At 39.7% G+C, this 16,988-nt stretch overlaps 1 protein-coding gene across 1 annotated transcript; it reads left to right on the forward strand.

The window, feature by feature from the left end:
• Nucleotides 1-553: 553 nt before the first annotated feature.
• Nucleotides 554-15,688, forward strand: LOC108680527. The gene is made up of 10 exons (XM_018169352.2): nucleotides 554-882; nucleotides 1,374-1,411; nucleotides 1,641-1,798; nucleotides 2,086-2,253; nucleotides 11,553-11,607; nucleotides 12,075-12,232; nucleotides 12,517-12,684; nucleotides 13,068-13,190; nucleotides 13,912-14,080; nucleotides 14,326-15,688. Exons 1-10 carry the CDS (start codon nucleotides 776-778, stop codon nucleotides 14,499-14,501), a joined length of 1,320 nt encoding a protein of 439 aa, XP_018024841.1. The 5' UTR covers nucleotides 554-775; the 3' UTR covers nucleotides 14,502-15,688.
• Nucleotides 15,689-16,988: the final 1,300 nt, after the last annotated feature.

A 16,988-nucleotide genomic window follows, 5' to 3' on the forward strand; every position in this document is an offset into this window, starting at 1 on the left:
TGCACAACACAGCCACTGCTTCACAGCGCCGGAGCCCAACTGGCCGGAGCGCAACAGGCCCTACCGTAACAGAGGCGCAGGTTAGGTTTGGTTAGGTTACGTTAGGAGTAGCCTGTTGCGCTCCGGCCAGTTGTACTCCGGCCTGTATGCGCTCCGGCCTGTGACTGAACGGCGCTGTTGTGGTAAGCGCTTTGTGTAGAAAGCCGTGAAGATACCCGGCTGCGTTACGCTCGGGAAGGTATATGAATCGCACTGTGGACTTCGGCTATGCTGACCTCTAGCTATCCACCCTCTGAGGGGTGGATAGCCTAAAAACTCCGTTCATTAATTTTAATTGAAAACGAAATATTGTAAAAATCTGTGATTTTTCCTATAGCAGGCATTGATAATATATACTTACATTCAAAATTTAAAGCAGATCCGTTCAGTTTTGAAGGATTTATGAGTTGTTTGGTTGCCTAAAAATTTCGTTCATTCGTTTTAATTGAAAATGAAATAATGTAAAAATCTGCCATTTTTCCTATCGCAGGCATTGGTAATATATACTTATATTCCAAATTTCAAGTAGATCCGTTCAGTATTGAAGGACTTATGAGTTGTTCGATTGAGCGAAAAGTTAAGTTTTGCATGTGAGTTCGCAGCTAGGCGGGTCCGGAGAAGCGTCGATTCGGTCTCTCTTCCTTATCACAGCACGAGTCAAAAACTGTGTGCATACATATTTATGTCAGTAACATGTAAATTGTATGGACAACAATAATTTGAAGTCGTCACGAGAATGACATCATTCACTACCGCACGCCTCATGCGCGGTGGCACCAAGCGAACTCTGCTTGTTGTCTCCGCGGTTATCCTGGTCACCATCGCGCTCGTGTCAATCGACAAGTAAGTATACATTCTCATAACTCAGCAATTTGATTAATTAAAATAGATGTAGCATATATAATTTTAAACTTATTTTGTAAAATGCATAAAATTAATAGGGCCTTCTCCATCTAGATAAAATTTTGAAAGTTTAAATAAAATTTTAGGTTCTCTTGACATTTTTATCAAGTCGTACATTTTTACATGACATTTTTATCAGTCATTTCAAGTCAAATTAAAATTTTAACTCATCGATTCGTTAATGGAATTGGAAGCTTTTAAAATCTCAATACTCAATTGAAAACACATTCCTACACAAAAGTGTGAAGTAATTAAATGCGTTATCTCGTTGACAATATATAATAAGGCATTTGGTTCTGAGAGCACGATTGTGAATACTTGCCAAGCATCAAAAAGTAAATCGCTAATATAGTAATAGTATACATAGTTTTTTCTTCAGTAATAAAAATTAAACCGACACTCTGCTAACAATGGATTGCTTAAATTTTCAGATCTGGGCAGAACTCTGTGCAGTCACAACCAATTTTAGGTTAGTTTTTCCTTTATGATTATACATTTTTATATTGTGTTCTACAATGACCCTGCAAACATAAAATTCAGACTTAAGTAACTCCGATGGCGCTTGCCAGTTAAAGTGAAGTAAAAGCACATAAAGCATACTTGGTTTGGCTCGCAAATTTTGAGCCGAAATAGCCCCCCAAAATTCTATGATTTCAATCTGAATGTCACTTGATATTTTTTTATTTCTGACCACCCAGAGCCTGAAGGCAAAAAGAAACCCGACCATCGCGATGAGCCGACGACTCACGTCGCAGAGGGTGACAAAATTACCCTTAAAAATATTACCCCAAAACCAATTCTGGATTGGCACAACTTTTTCGAGTACATAGAGGAGGCTGATGGTTGTAGCAATATTGTGAGTAGAATTTTTTTGTGCTCCAAATATAATCATCAATATAAAAAGCGCAAATTTCTGCTTTCTCGTGATGCTTTCTTCACAGATCTAGAGTGGGAGAAATTATGTTTGTTGAAAGCCTGTACATCGAATCAGCAGATTTACCACCAATCAATACTCATACTGATGAAATGCATGCATTTTGTTCGGAGATTTGACGTGAGATTGTAAACCATGGAAAGCGCACGTTTCGACGAATAAAAAAGAAAAAATGTCTAAAAATAACTAAGTTAAGTCCACCCTTCCAGAAAATGTTTGGTGGAAAGCCATACGGAGGAACCAATGTTTTGGACGGCGACAAGGCTGTTTGTTTGGACGCCAACGTCGCGCCCACTCCAGGCTCCTGCATCGTACTTTCCTTCGGCATCAGCAACGAGTGGAGCTTTGACGACGCCATGGAGCAATTCGGCTGCAAGGTCAGCTTTTAGATAGATTATATTTAATTATTTAATTAAATTAAGGGAGGAGTTGGAGCAGCGGGCATGGCTTTGACGATATGGAGGAGTACGGCTGCAAGGTCAGGTGCAAGACATATCATTTAGGAAAGTTATGGGGGAAAGTTAGAGCAGCGGACAAGGCTTTGACGACACCATGGAGGAATACGGCTGCAATTTGATAATAGTATTAGTAGATGTTAAACATTTAGCAATTTACCTACGGTGCAAATTTAACCTTATTTTTTTCATCAAGTAACTTACGTTTTGTTTGTAAATTACTCGCCGAGCGTTTATCACTCATAAATGAGACATTCTATTGAGAAATTTGCTGGCTACTTGGTTGCATTGCTTGGTGCAGTACCAATGTAGACGGGGGCAATCCTTTTTACTATCCTTCAGGATGAATTCGTATTCATCATCTTCAATTTTTTCGCACGAGGTGTGGTACCATTGCCCACAGATTTCGCATTTCAGCGCCTTATCTCTCGCAGTTACGATTTTCGTACAAATTCCGCAATCTTTCGCCTTCTGCCCGAGTTGGGCAGAGGCCGTTCTCCTCCTAGTTGTCATATTTTCATTCAATTTGGCGATAGAAAGCTAGGAAGGGTGTCACTCACCGTTAAGATCTTGAGTTTTGATTAGTTAGTCGACTTATACGATACAGCAACTTATCTGCATCGGTAATTCAGCATTCGGACGAACACTATGGATTTGCCGCCATCTTGATTGTTGTCGGTCGCTCACCTCACAAACAAGTCTTCAAAAAGCTTACAATTCAGTTAAAATACTCGATTCCGTTCAGATTTATGGATATTGGCTTCTTAGGTAGATAAATAGTCCACTTCAAGCGGGTTTACTCCATTTGGGACTCGAAATTACTGAAAGCAACCTGACAATTTCAAGAGCGACCCACGCACGTCCGTCTTCCACCGTAGCCTCCGATGCTGGGCCATACGACGTCAGGCTGTTTTCCTGTAGGCTGATTGGTCTAATTCAATGAATATAATCTGTCTAGTGGCGTGCGGCTGATAATATTACAGTCAATAAGTGTTTTAGGCTACATTCTTCAGGGAAGGGATCATGATAGTCCATTCGAAGCATGGCACGGCAGTGGTGGTCTCCGACAGGCGTCCCATAGTGTTTTCCTACTATTGGATATTTTTTTTTTGTTCGCTGTTTATATTTATTTATTGGATATTTTTTATAGACATTTATTTTCCTAATATTGAACCTACTATTGGTATTCGAAAAGCGAAAAGCCAGTGGAAGAGCAAGGCAATGAGACGGAATCGCTGAATGATGTAGTAAACGCCTTGAGTGAGATGGTGCTCTCGCTGAGTGAAAATTTGAGCTCGCTTTGCAATGAGCTGACTGAAGTGAATGCTCAGCTGAAAAATACGGAAATTTTTGAGGTAAAGACTCAGACAGTTGATTTATCCGAAATTGCTAGCGCAAGCTCCCGCGAGTTACTGGACAGAGAACGTAGGAAGTCCAACTTGGTTTGGTTTGGAGTTCCCGAGAGTTCCGCATCTGATACGAAAGACCGAGTGATGGCTGATACGAAATTTATTGAAGAATGCTGTAGCAAGGCAATCAGCACACAGGTTGATATTAAATCGTACAAGAGGCTACGCTCGAAGGATGCTGCTGCCAACACCTGCAGACCTTTGTCGGTGACTGTAAAGGATCCTGCACAGGTTGGAAGCGTGCTTAAGGCAGCAAGAAAGCTTGGAGAATCTCCTGAGTACAACTCCTTTTTTATAAAGAAGTTTTTCACCCCTTTAGAGAGAGAGGATTTTCGCAAGAAATGGCAGGAGAGAATCAGGCGGAACAGCACGGAAAATCAGGTCAACCACTCTTGCAGTGTCAAGACAACACCGGTGGCACACGATCAGTTAGCGGAGCTGGAAGACAAGTAAACAGTAGAAGTCATGTCCACAGTTCCAGACCTATGAGTAATGTAAGAAGCAACCCGCATAAATCAAAGTGAGAGTGCACAAAAAGTTTTTAAATGTTTTTACACGAACTCGGATTCCGTTTTGAACAAAAAGAGTGAACTGTTAAGTGTGATCGCAAACGAGTGTATAGACATTATTTGTATTACAGAAACACTCCCTAAAAATCACGGGGGGGATTGTACCTGTTAAATTTCAGTTGCCAGTTTTCAATTGTTTTCATAACTTACGAGGGGCATCCGGAAAGTAGTACCCGTTTGAGAATTGAACAAAATGAAGTAAATGCTAACAAATTTAAACAAGTTTAATGATAAGAATATGCATTACATTACTTCTCTACATAATCTCAGGACAAATCTAAGCATTTGATATATCGTGTCACGAGTTTTTGTATACCAGTGTCATAGAATAGAATAGAAGTGTCGGCGCTTAAGAAATAGGCCCATTGCCTGTTGCCGATTCTTGAACTTTTCGTGACTTGATTCACAAGGGATCCGGCCTTTGAAACCCGATCTTTCCATAGCTGACGATTGATTGAGATAGCTGCTGGGCTTATTGCCTGGTCCGTAATTTGCTAGGCATTTTAAGACTGAACATATGCTCCTGCATAGCTTCGTCTAGTNAGAACACGTGACTGCGTATCTCAATACACTAGTGGCGCAGGCATATGACACTGGTATACAAAAACTCGTGACACGATACATCAAATGCTTAAATTTGTCCAGAGATTATGTAGAGAAGTAGTGTAATACATGTTCTTTTCAATAAACATGTTTACGTTTGTTAATATTTACTTCCTTTTGTTCAATTCCCAAACGGGTACCACTTTCCGGATGCCCCTCGTAAATGAAGAGCAATGGAAGTAGAGATGTAGCTCTGTGGGTTAGAACCTCAGCCTCTTATGGGGCCCAGCAAGTTAAGTTATCTGCAGAGCATCAATCAGCTAGAGAATCAGTGTGGTGCGAACTTACTCTAAAAGGCAAGGAAAAACTTACTCTAAAAGGCCCATTGACAGTATTCTTTCAAAAAACCCTGAGCGAAAGGACTTTGCCGTTCGACTGGAAAGAAGCTCAAGTAACACCATTGTTAAAAAAGGTGACAAAAGCAGCCCCGGCAACTGGGTCGCCTGCCGAAGACCACCACTGCCCTGGATATAATGGACCATCATGATTCCTGCCTTCCGGAACGTAGCCTACAACACTTCAAACCGTCCGTATCTAGGCCAAGGGTCGAACCAGCCCTCGGTCGAACGGCCACTTGTCGCAGGACGATAAATTTTGGAACATAACTATGTTATCTGAAACCTAACCTCAGATGCGGTGAACGTAAAATTACGTAATTTAACGATGCCTGAAAGTCATATTCGATCCGCGGCCTGGTGGTGCACGGTAGGTGGTGGTCAAGGCCGGAAGAGGACAAAGCCGAGTGGTGCACGGCTGATTGGTGTAGGTCCGGAGAGATCCAGGGCGTTCGATTCAGGGCTTACTAGTGCACAAAATTGGTGGTGCACGGCTGAGCTCCCCCGGCAACTATCGCCCTGTCAGTCTGAGAAGTGTTGTTTATAAGCTAATGAAATCTGTTGTGAGGGATAGGATTATCGATCACTTGACTGCTCACCATCTCCTATCAGATTGCAAACATGGTATTATTGCCGGTAGATCCTGCACCACTAACTTATTATTTACGTTGAACGATTGGACTAGCCTGCTGGACGAAAGGGAGCCTGCATTGTATCTCGATTTTGCCAAAGCATTTGACAGTGTTCCGCACGAGCGGCTGTTGCGTAAAGTGAAGTCTTTGGGAATTGAGGGAAACGTACTCCAATGGATCAAAGATTTTCTAGTAGGTAGACGACAACTTTTCAGTATTAACGGAACCGTGCCAGACTGGGCATCAGTGCGCAGTGGCGTGCCACAAGTAAAGGTGCTTGTACACGGGGATAGTGCAGACGGCTAGTAAATCTGGCTAGTGTCGGTCGCTTGGTGACTATCCAGCTAGTAAGCCTGTACACACGAGGAGAGTATAAGGTGCCGCTATCTATTTCTCTCTTCATTTTGTTGTAGTAACCATCATGGAAAACATTATACTTTAATTCATATTTTTGGAATATTTCAAAGAATAATTGAATATCGTCTGGAATCCACTTTGTTGGATTCCTCTTAGAAACATTATCGTTCAAACAATCCATGATTCACGTGACCCAAGATACTTCACAGGAGCGGCACAGATGCTCTCACCATGGCTGCATCAGCGCTACTAGCCACTTCTCCACTCTCCAGCCAAGATATCAACACATCGTTGTCTCTCTCGGCCGCGCCTCGGGCACTTGCGGGCGCATGCCTCTGAAGCGGCTGAAGTATCCCTTCCCTTCTGAAGCGGCTGAACTAGCGGCTAGTACTATCCCTGTGTACAGGCACCTTAAGCGCTCTTGGGCCTATTTTGTTCGTTGCTTTTATAAAGGATCTGCCAGAAGTAGTCTCTAGCATGTGCTCCATGTATGCCGACGACACAAAAATTTATAATTCAGTGAAGGATGCGTCAAATAAAGCGTAATTGCAAGATGATCTTGTCAATTTAATTAACTGGGCTGATACGTGGCAGCTGCGGTTTAATGCTGACAAGTGTTAAGTACTTCTGCTGAAATTTTCTAAGCATGTTGAAACGCAAGCTAACACATCCAACAAACTTCTTGGACTAATCAGACGCTCATACGAGTTCCTAGATGCAGAAACGATGAAGCAGTTGTTTGTTGCCATCGTGCGCCCAAATCTAGAGTTTGGAAACGTTGTGTGGTCACCGAGATTCGAAAAGGACAAAAATTTAATAGAGAATGTTCAAAGACGTGAAACAAGGATAATTTCAGGCTTGAAGGGCAAGTCCTATGAAGAAAGATTAAAGATTATGAAACTTCCAAGCCTCAGTTATCGACGTCTGCGTGGGGACCTCATTGAAGTATACAAGTATACTCATGGTTTATACAAGGTCCATACTCACCGAAGGATTACTAGAATTTTAAACTAGAACCAACACCAGGGGCCACGGCTATAAACTTAAAAAACTACGCTGCAACTTCTCCCCGCGACAACATTTCTTCTCGCTTCGAATCACCAACATGTGAAACAGCCTCCCCGATTACATCGTTGGCGCTCCAAGTATGAACGTGTTCAAGAACAGACTAGATAAAGATATGGAAAAACATATGTTCAGACTCGAAATGCCTAGCACTATATCGAACCCGGTGGAAATCTAGTAGCTATTTCAAACTATCGTCAGTCCTGAAAAGATCCGGTCAAATGACAAGATTTAGATCTTCTATGAACAAGTCACGAAAAGTTCAAGATTCGGCGACAGGCCACATCAGGCCTACTCTTCAGCGCCGACATCACTATGTTATGCTATGTTATGAGTATACTTGTATGCTTCAATGAGGTCCCCACGCAGACGTCGATAACTGAGGCTTGTAAGCTTCAAAATCTTTAATCTTTCCAAATAGGATTTGCCTATCAAGCCCGGAATTATCCTTGTTACGTGTCTTTGAACACTCTATTACATTTAATGAAAATTTGAATGTATTACATTCAAATTTTGATGACCACACAACGTTTCCAAGTTCTAGGTTCGGGCGCACGACACCAACAAACAACTGCTTCATCGCCTCTGCATATACTGTAGGAACTCGAAATAGCGTCTGATCAGTCCAAGTCGTTTATTGGCTTTATTAAACTTGACCTTCAATATCCTCTTGACCAATCCCGATGCAAAAATCCCATTTTCCCTTTTATCACACTTTCTAAAATGCAATAAAGAAGTACCGCGATCATAAATTTTAGCTGGCCAACGCAATTTAAAAAAATAGTGAAATTTGTCCAGAATAAAATACCACCTTAAAACTCTGTTAAAAACATCTCTATAATCATTTCGGGTCTCTATTCTGTGTTGACACAGAAAAAATATTTCTCTGTAAATAGTGAGGTGATACTTGGTGGTTGGTTCATAGTACCGATGATACACTAGTCTTCCCTATCGAATAAATGTGTCAGCTATTGTGCCTAAGAAACTAATGGTTCGCAGCTGTTGTGCCAAAGAAACTAATGGTTCGCAGCTGTTGTGCATAAGAAACTAATGGTTCATCAGCGACACCAGATTTGAAAGATTGCTGGCCTGGTGAATATTGACCAGCTCGAGTGGAGCTCGGGGCGCAGGTGGAAAGTGTAGTGCAGCTGGCAGGACGTCTCTGATAAGAGGGCTCCGTTCCCTCTGACAGTGTCATGCGAGAGTGCCCTGCCTTGTGGTAATCCAACAGGAGCGGGAGCCACAAATCTGCTACCTAGAAAAAATATTTCTTGAAACGAGATTAGAGTTAACGGTTCCTTAAGTTTAATAAACTTATTTAATTAGATTTTCTTTGCTGGAAAAGCAACTCACTCAAACATTACGGTAAAAAATCGTTGTCTTTTGGACTGAATTTACAAAAGTTCAAAAGGAAAAAGGGGTTAACGATAAAATATTAACATTAATTTGAGCGTGTTCAAATGTTTAAAAAGGCATCCGAAACTATCTCAGCGAATAAACTCCAATCGGCAAAAACAACCAATTCTTTCAGTTACTGGAACATTGTTACTAAAAAATTGTAAGAAATTATTCAAATAGACTACTCTTCACTTACCGAGATTTTGCATCGTTTTGATCCATGGTTAAATTAATAATGTAATGTTATAATGTAATACATTATTAATAATTAATAATGTATTAATTCAACAATGGTTTTGATCTTTGCTGCTCTGTTTTAAGCACGCCTGGTTCTTTGTCGCTGTGTTAAGTGAACCAACCCAAAGGTATTTGGTATTGATCCGTTTATTTTGTGGTAATCATGCTTGAGCATCTTAATTTTGTGTTTTTAGAGCATTTTCTCATTTATGGAAAAAAGCGCTATTGTGCTCGCCATGTCCGTCCGTTACTCGCTCGTCATGTCCGTCCGTGACTTCACGTTTTCGTCGACGAGAAAATGCGCTCTCTGTCACTCACTGCAGTGAGTACTGAGTTATATTTTTTCATAGTTGTCTTGTAATATTACTTCATCGATTATCTAAGTATGGATTTATCGGTTATAACTATAGTCCTAATTTTTTTATTTGCGAATATTTGTAACAACATGAAAGAATCCAAAGATGGGACAAAATTCGTTTTAAAATGAATTAAGCCTAGAAATTATACATTATTTAAGGGTATGGGCCGAAGGAAACCCCCAATTTAAACTTCTTTACTTCAACTTTTTCAATTCCTATGATATTCATTTGAGAGATTGTATTTGTTTCTTTTTAATAGCCAATAGGCAACCTAGGTGAACATGCTTTATTGCACGTATTTCTACTGGGAGCCTTTAATAGGTTTGTCGTACGATCACACTCCTGAAGACCTAAGCCATTGAATGCATTGTTTTGTTAATAATAGTTTAATACAAACAATGCACGCGTGCTGCTATACTGTGAACGCTATTGTTCTGAATGAGTTGTGTTCAGAACATAGAATTACTAAATACTTTTTTTAACTCAAGATGAATTCGAGTCTTTCAGCTTTGTCCTGAAAGTTACCGAATCGACACTTCAGCGGACTCGCCTGCGAACTGCCCTCCGGACTCGATTACAAAACCTAACTTCACCTTCAACTCAACCAGCCATAAATACATCATTAATGAACGGATTTTATTCAAATTTGAAATATAAGTAGGTAATATCGGTAATTAGTGGACGGAATTTTTTCTGATTTTTTACATCAATAACTTTTTCAGTAATATGGAAAACTTAACTTCATTTTCAACTCAACCAGCCATAAATCCATCAATAATGAACAGATTTTATTCAAATTTGAAATATAGGTAGATAATATCAGTAATTTGTGGAAGGGGGTTTTTTCAGATTTTTATATCAATAACTTTTTCATTAATACGGAAAACCTAACTTCATTTTCAACTCAACAAGCCATAAATCCATCAATAATGAACGGATTTTATTCAATTTTAAAATATAAGTAGATAATATCAGTAATTTGTGGACGGAATTTTTTCACATTTTTACATCAATAACTTTTTTATTAATACGGAAAACCTAACTTCATTTTCAACTCAACCAGCCATAAATCCATCAATAATGAACGGATTTCATTCAAATTTGAAATATAAGTAGATAATATCAGTAATTTGTGGACGGATTTTTTTCAAATTTTTACAATAATTACTTTTTTATTAATACGGAAAACCTAACTTCACCTTCACCTCGCAGGTTAAGTCCTAGTCAGGTCAAGTTTCTGTATTTTGTGGAATCAGAAAAAGTAATTGATGTAAAAATCTGAAATAATTCTGTCCACAAATTAATATAGATATTATCTATCTATATTTCAAACTTGAATAAAATCCGTTTATTATTGATGGATTTGTGGCTGGTTGAGTTAAAAATGAAGTTAGGTTTCCCATATTACTAAAAAAGTTATTGATGTAAAAATCTGAAAAAAAATTCCGTTCACAAATTACTGATATTATCTACTTATATTTCAAATTTGAATAAAATCCGCTCATTATTGATGGATTTATGGTTGGTTGAGCTGAACGTCAAGTTAGGTTTTGATTCGAGTCCGCAGGCCAGTTCGCAGCCGAGTCCGCTGAAGTGTCCGACCGGTCTGAAAGTTTTCTGATTTCGCATTCCTGAGTTTTAACATAGTTACTTACTTGGTTAAGATACGGCGCAGCACCGACGAAGGTATTAATCCTTCACTGTATTATAAACTTTTGTGTCGGCATACATGGAGCACACGCTGGACACTGCTTCTGGCAGATCGTTTATATAAAAATGCAAAAGTTTTGTCAAAAATTATCTGCGGTAATTCACAACACTTTGCTAATGCGCTTTTTACGGTTTTGTTATTTCATTATTCATAATTATCAGTTAGTAAATGAAAAATTCCGTGCAGTGGTAAATTCTTCGTCCAGCATACGCTAGTCGATTTTGATTAGACGAGAGACTGAAAACTAACGCAAGACTATTAATGTCACAAAACTTTAGAGTGGAGCTAGTGTAGTTGCGATTCAAACTATCAGTTGAGGCATGAGCCAGAACTTGATGCATACGTTCGGACAACATTTGGACGAAGATTAATAACCCTGATGATTTACTTGCCTTAATTGCTATGCGCAGTGAATGTTTCAGTTATTGTACCACAAAAATAATTATTCAAATTTCAAAAGCCAGTGATTGAGTTTTTTATTTAATGGCTTGCATTGACAAATGACAAACTCTCTTTGGACGAACACAGGTGTAGTGAATGGTACAGGTTGACGTGTTGCGAGGCAGGGATCCGACAGTGTCTGAGAGTCGGGAGCGCAGCCGTATGTAACAAAATTGACTCGTAAACAGGCCCTGAGCCCAACGCCAACCATCAGCATGCAATATCCACACATAGCCTCAGATCAATGAGCTGTGGGTAACTCCGGCTAACAGTAAATCCACTTTGCACAACACAGCCACTGCTTCACAGCGCCGGAGCCCAACTGGCCGGAGCGCAACAGGCCCTACCGCAACAGAGGCGCAGGTTATGTTTGGTTAGGTTACGTTAGGAGTAGCCTGTTGCACTCCGGCCAGTTGTACTCTGGCCTGTATGCGCTCCGGCCTGTGACTGAACGGCGCTGTTGTGGTAAGCGCTTTGTGTAGAAAGCCGTGAAGATACCCGGCATGAAGTAAAAGCACATAAAGCATACTTGGTTTGGCTCGCAAATTTTGAGCCGAAATAGCCCCCCAAAATTCTATGATTTCAATCTGAATGTCACTTGATATTTTTTTATTTCTGACCACCCAGAGCCTGAAGGCAAAAAGAAACCCGACCATCGCGATGAGCCGACGACTCACGTCGCAGAGGGTGACAAAATTACCCTTAAAAATACTACCCCAAAACCAATTCTGAATTGGCACAACTTTTTCGAGTACATAGAGGAGGCTGATGGTTGTAGCAATATTGTGAGTAGAATTTTTTTGTGATAAAAATATAATCATTATAAAAAGCTCAAATTTCTGAATTCTCGTGATGCTTTCTTCGCAGATCTAGAGAGGGAGAAATAATGTTTGTTGAAAACCTGTACATCGAATCAGCAGATTTACCACCAATCAATACTCATACTGATGAAATGCATGCATTTTGTTCGGAGATTTGACGTGAGATTGTAAACCATGGAAAGCGCACGTTTCGACGAATAAAAAAGAAAAAATGTCTAAAAATAACTAAGTTAAGTCCACCCTTCCAGAAAATGTTTGGTGGAAAGCCATACGGAGGAACCAATGTTTTGGACGGCGACAAGGCTGTTTGTTTGGACGCCAACGTCGCGCCCACTCCAGGCTCCTGCATCGTACTTTCCTTCGGCATCAGCAACGAGTGGAGCTTTGACGACGCCATGGAGCAATTCGGCTGCAAGGTCAGCTTTTAGATAGATTATATTTAATTATTTAATTAAATTAAGGGAGGAGTTGGAGCAGCGGGCATGGCTTTGACGATATGGAGGAGTACGGCTGCAAGGTCAGGTGCAAGACATATCATTTAGGAAAGTTATGGGGGAAAGTTAGAGCAGCGGACAAGGCTTTGACGACACCATGGAGGAATACGGCTGCAATTTGATAATAGTATTAGTAGATGTTAAACATTTAGCAATTTACCTACGGTGCAAATTTAACCTTATTTTTTTCATCAAGTAACTTACGTTTTGTTTGTAAATTACTCGCCGAGCGTTTATCACTCATAAATGAGTCGTAATACAGCTATAATTGCTTGAAAGTATTGTATTTTAACTGCTTGTTGCAGGTGTACGCGTTTGACCCAACAATGGGGCAGCAGGCCCACCTCAGGGGGCACGACATTCACTTCCACCCTTGGGGGCTGGGGGGCGCCACCGGGGTCGCGTCCTACCATGAGACTGAAATACCGGTAACCAAGCTTTGTATACGCATGAATTATAATTATAATGCATTATCTATAATATAATATAAATAATATATGTATTTTAAATTAGGATTGTAGGTGGCGCTTATAATTCATTCTGAATAACAAGTATTTTAAACAACTGATTCGATCACGCTCGTCATTTATCACCGCATAAAATTAAAAACTCATTCATTCAAGAGTATTTTTCCCCTTAATAGCTGAGCTAAAAATGAATCTCATCTTAATCTAATTGCTACAAGAATTTAGGTCTACTGTGAACTCATGAATGAAAAATACTGGCTATATGTACAATTTATTATCAAAATTTATTTACAATTGTAATTTTTTGCGCGCTGCATCGCTCTTATCATCTACGACAGATTCTCGAGACAAAAATATAATCATATTATGCAATTACCTTACACGACTGGAGCCCAGCTAACAACTAATCAACTCTGACAGTAATTTTTCCATAGATAAAAGATAAGATGACGCTACATCTGACATGTTATCGCAGTAACAGTATTCACATATTGCATATTCGTAACCGCAACTCAAATTCTTATGAACTCGACGCATTGGTTGGTTGTGTTGGGCGCTTAGCTTTCCTCATGAACAGTGGTAGCCTATAATCAGGCCAATAATGCTGTTTCATATCTGTGATCCTGATATAAGAGAAAATATAATTACTTATCTTGGTATATTGAGATAAATTATTGTGCAGGTCTACACATATCGTGATATTCTGAAGAAGATCAACGAAGAGCAGAGCATAATTGACTACCTCAAGATCGACATCGAGGGCTTCGAGGTTGATTTCTTCAACAACGTCCTTAGCGATGACGTAGAACTCCTGGCCAACGTCAAGCAGATCGGCATGGAGATCCATCCAGGTGAGAGATCCTTGCAATCATCCAGCGAGGTCAATGAACGATATATACATGGAGTAAAATTAAGTGTTCTCGCGATCGGCCGAGAAATTTGATCAAGTGAAAAGAAATTACGTGAAGATTTAAAAATCTATAAGTGTTTCTGGTTTTAAGAAAGAAGCTGAATATTGATTCGGAACTCGTATAACCTTCAGAGATATTCCTAATAATTTAACCTTTCAAAGATTAATTTTGTATTAATTGTGCAGTGGCGTCAGAGTCCATCAGAGACCAGATGTGGAGCCAAATTCGTTTGCTTCGCAGCCATAATTTCTCACAGGTGTCCAGTCTGCCCAACATGGCAGGGGGCAATAATTATATATTTGAGAACAAAACAGTTTCTCTGTGTTATGAAATACTTTGGGTTAATGACAAGTTCCGTTAGGTTTCACGCCTCATGTGACTATTATGTAGTATCAATGAAGGCAGAGTATTTAGGGCTTTCATAATGGGTTTTCTCCTATTTAGTTTTGGGCTTTTAGTGTGAATATTATAAGTTCTAAGTAAGCTTTTAACGGACTAGTCAGCCTTAATAGGTAGTTTGTCTAAGAAAATCTGATTTCAAAACTCTGCGGCCTCGCAGCTTACCCACTTGTATGAATGGCTGCGGATGTAAACCTCAAAAGTAATTCGATCTGGTACCGGGCTCCAAAGGCGATTTAATCTGAAACATCAACACCGAAAGCCACTGCGGCACAACCGAAACAAACCTGTATTGACTTTGTCATTCCCATGGATATTTCGATAGCGATTATGAAGATAGGTAAGGTCTGTTGCCTGCAGGAGTAACGGCCGACCCTCCATCACCCGGCCCAGTCCTTAGTCTCTGAAACTCCGTCGGCTTCTCCACAACCTTTTCGCTTGCGAAGAGTAATGGGGACTGCTGTATGGGTAACAGCCGACTTACCAAATATCACTCTGCCCAGTCTGTAGCTACCTTGGCTTCTGCACAGCCATTCTCGCCGATGTAGAACTCCTGACGCTGCGCCATCGCCTCCTGAGACAGATGCATGGATGTCGAGGACGAGTTCTGAACAATTACGTTATGTAAGTGATGTTGATCCAAATGTGAAAATTTTTTGCTCAAATTATCAGCCTCAAGAAGGAAACAGCACTTCATAGAAGTATATTTGAAGAGATATATTTCAACATAATTCTATAAACAATTTATCTTATCAACGAACCCGATTTCATATCCATATTCAAGGGACTATAATTATGCTGATTTCTTCTCCATATTTTGTTTCGTTCTAGGCTATAACCACACTAATGTTTGCGTTGCAGAAATTGGTTGGCACTTTATTAAGAGAGTTCTAATTTGACTTGCTAATTCTCACATGCACATCGACCGTTTCAGGTAAAGATGTTTGTTTCAAAATCTTTACATCGGCGAGTGTCTGCATAATTTGCTTTTCGTGGAAGATTTTTACTGAGTAGGGGGGTGTTCGTTTTCATCGTCATTTGTTTATTTCCAAAGAGAACCGGTTTTTTTACGCATTTTAGAACATCTGTGTGTTTTAATATTACCTCTGCCTATTTGGAAAGCGTTGTTAATGAATATCCATAGCAAGAATCTACCACAAATCTTGCAAACTTATTAAACTACCGTATCATTTCGTAATTTTATTTGTATTATGTTTGCTACGGCATGGATTCCACTCAAACACTGCTAATGTTTTTTTTGGCAACACTGCTGCAATTTGTGTCCCTGATTAAGCATTTAACATATATCAAATGTCTAGTGAGTTGGCTAATTAAGTTAATTAATTTGGCAATTGCGAGGGTATGGTACCAGCACATGCAACAAAACAAAACAAATTTAGGAGAACAAAAAGAGGAAGAACCAAGCAAAAATATATTAAATAACACTTTAATAACATATATTAAATAACACACATGGTACATGAAGATGAAAGGTGAAAATTAGTTGGTTAGTAATGAGACAGCCCAGGGCTATGAGTGATGGGGTAAACCTAGCATGAGAACAAAATAACCAGTCGCCCAAACTGGATTGAACGTAACAGAACATAATAAAGAAGGAGAAATGGAAAAATTAACTAAACTGGGCCAGAATAATGATTAGACCAAACTGAACATAATCAAAGACCAAAATGAATAACCAATGTCTTCAGTCAGGGCTTTGCTGCTATGGAGGTCTTCAGGCTAGGGTCTGAAAATGTTCGTGAACCGGCTCAAGGAAAACAAGCATTCGGTGATACTACCAGAGCCCAAAAGTGGAGCGGGACTGAACAGGCACTATACAGTGGTTCCGAACTGTCCCAAACTGTACCAGAACATGCTCCACGTTGGCTGCTCTGCAAAGATGAAGGGACAAGGAAACATAAAATCTATCTTACAAATAAACCCTTGAAACACATGAATATACATTAATCTATCTAATGAAAAACTGTAAGACTCAATTTAGAGGGCTAATTTATACAAAAATATAATAATTAAAATTTTGAACTAAGATGCATGGCGAGAGTGTACCCTTGACTTACCTATTTAAGAACCTGGATAATCTTAGTAGGTCAGCAAGGAAGTCTTCATTGCCAGAAAGCAGGTGCATGTATGTACAGTCATGTACAGTGAGTACAATGATGATGTACAGTGAGCATAGGTGAGTGGCAAGTTAGCTTGAGCTGATGCTCAAGCTAATCAGGACCATGGAAAATTGACTCACTCCCCAAACACCTTTTCGCATTCAAATGCATTAATTTAACTGTAACTCGCTGTCACTAGCTTGAAGAAGAACTTGGGACGCATACTGAGTGAATTAATTGAAAACACTTGATAAATCATTCAGTTGCCTAAATGTAGCCCCTGACATTACACATATAAAAATATCTCTTATAAAAATAGTAATACAATT

The sequence above is a fragment of the Hyalella azteca genome, unplaced genomic scaffold (genome assembly GCF_000764305.2).
Source record: "Hyalella azteca isolate HAZT.00-mixed unplaced genomic scaffold, Hazt_2.0.2 contig1004, whole genome shotgun sequence".
NCBI classification, from domain to species: domain Eukaryota; kingdom Metazoa; phylum Arthropoda; class Malacostraca; order Amphipoda; family Hyalellidae; genus Hyalella; species Hyalella azteca.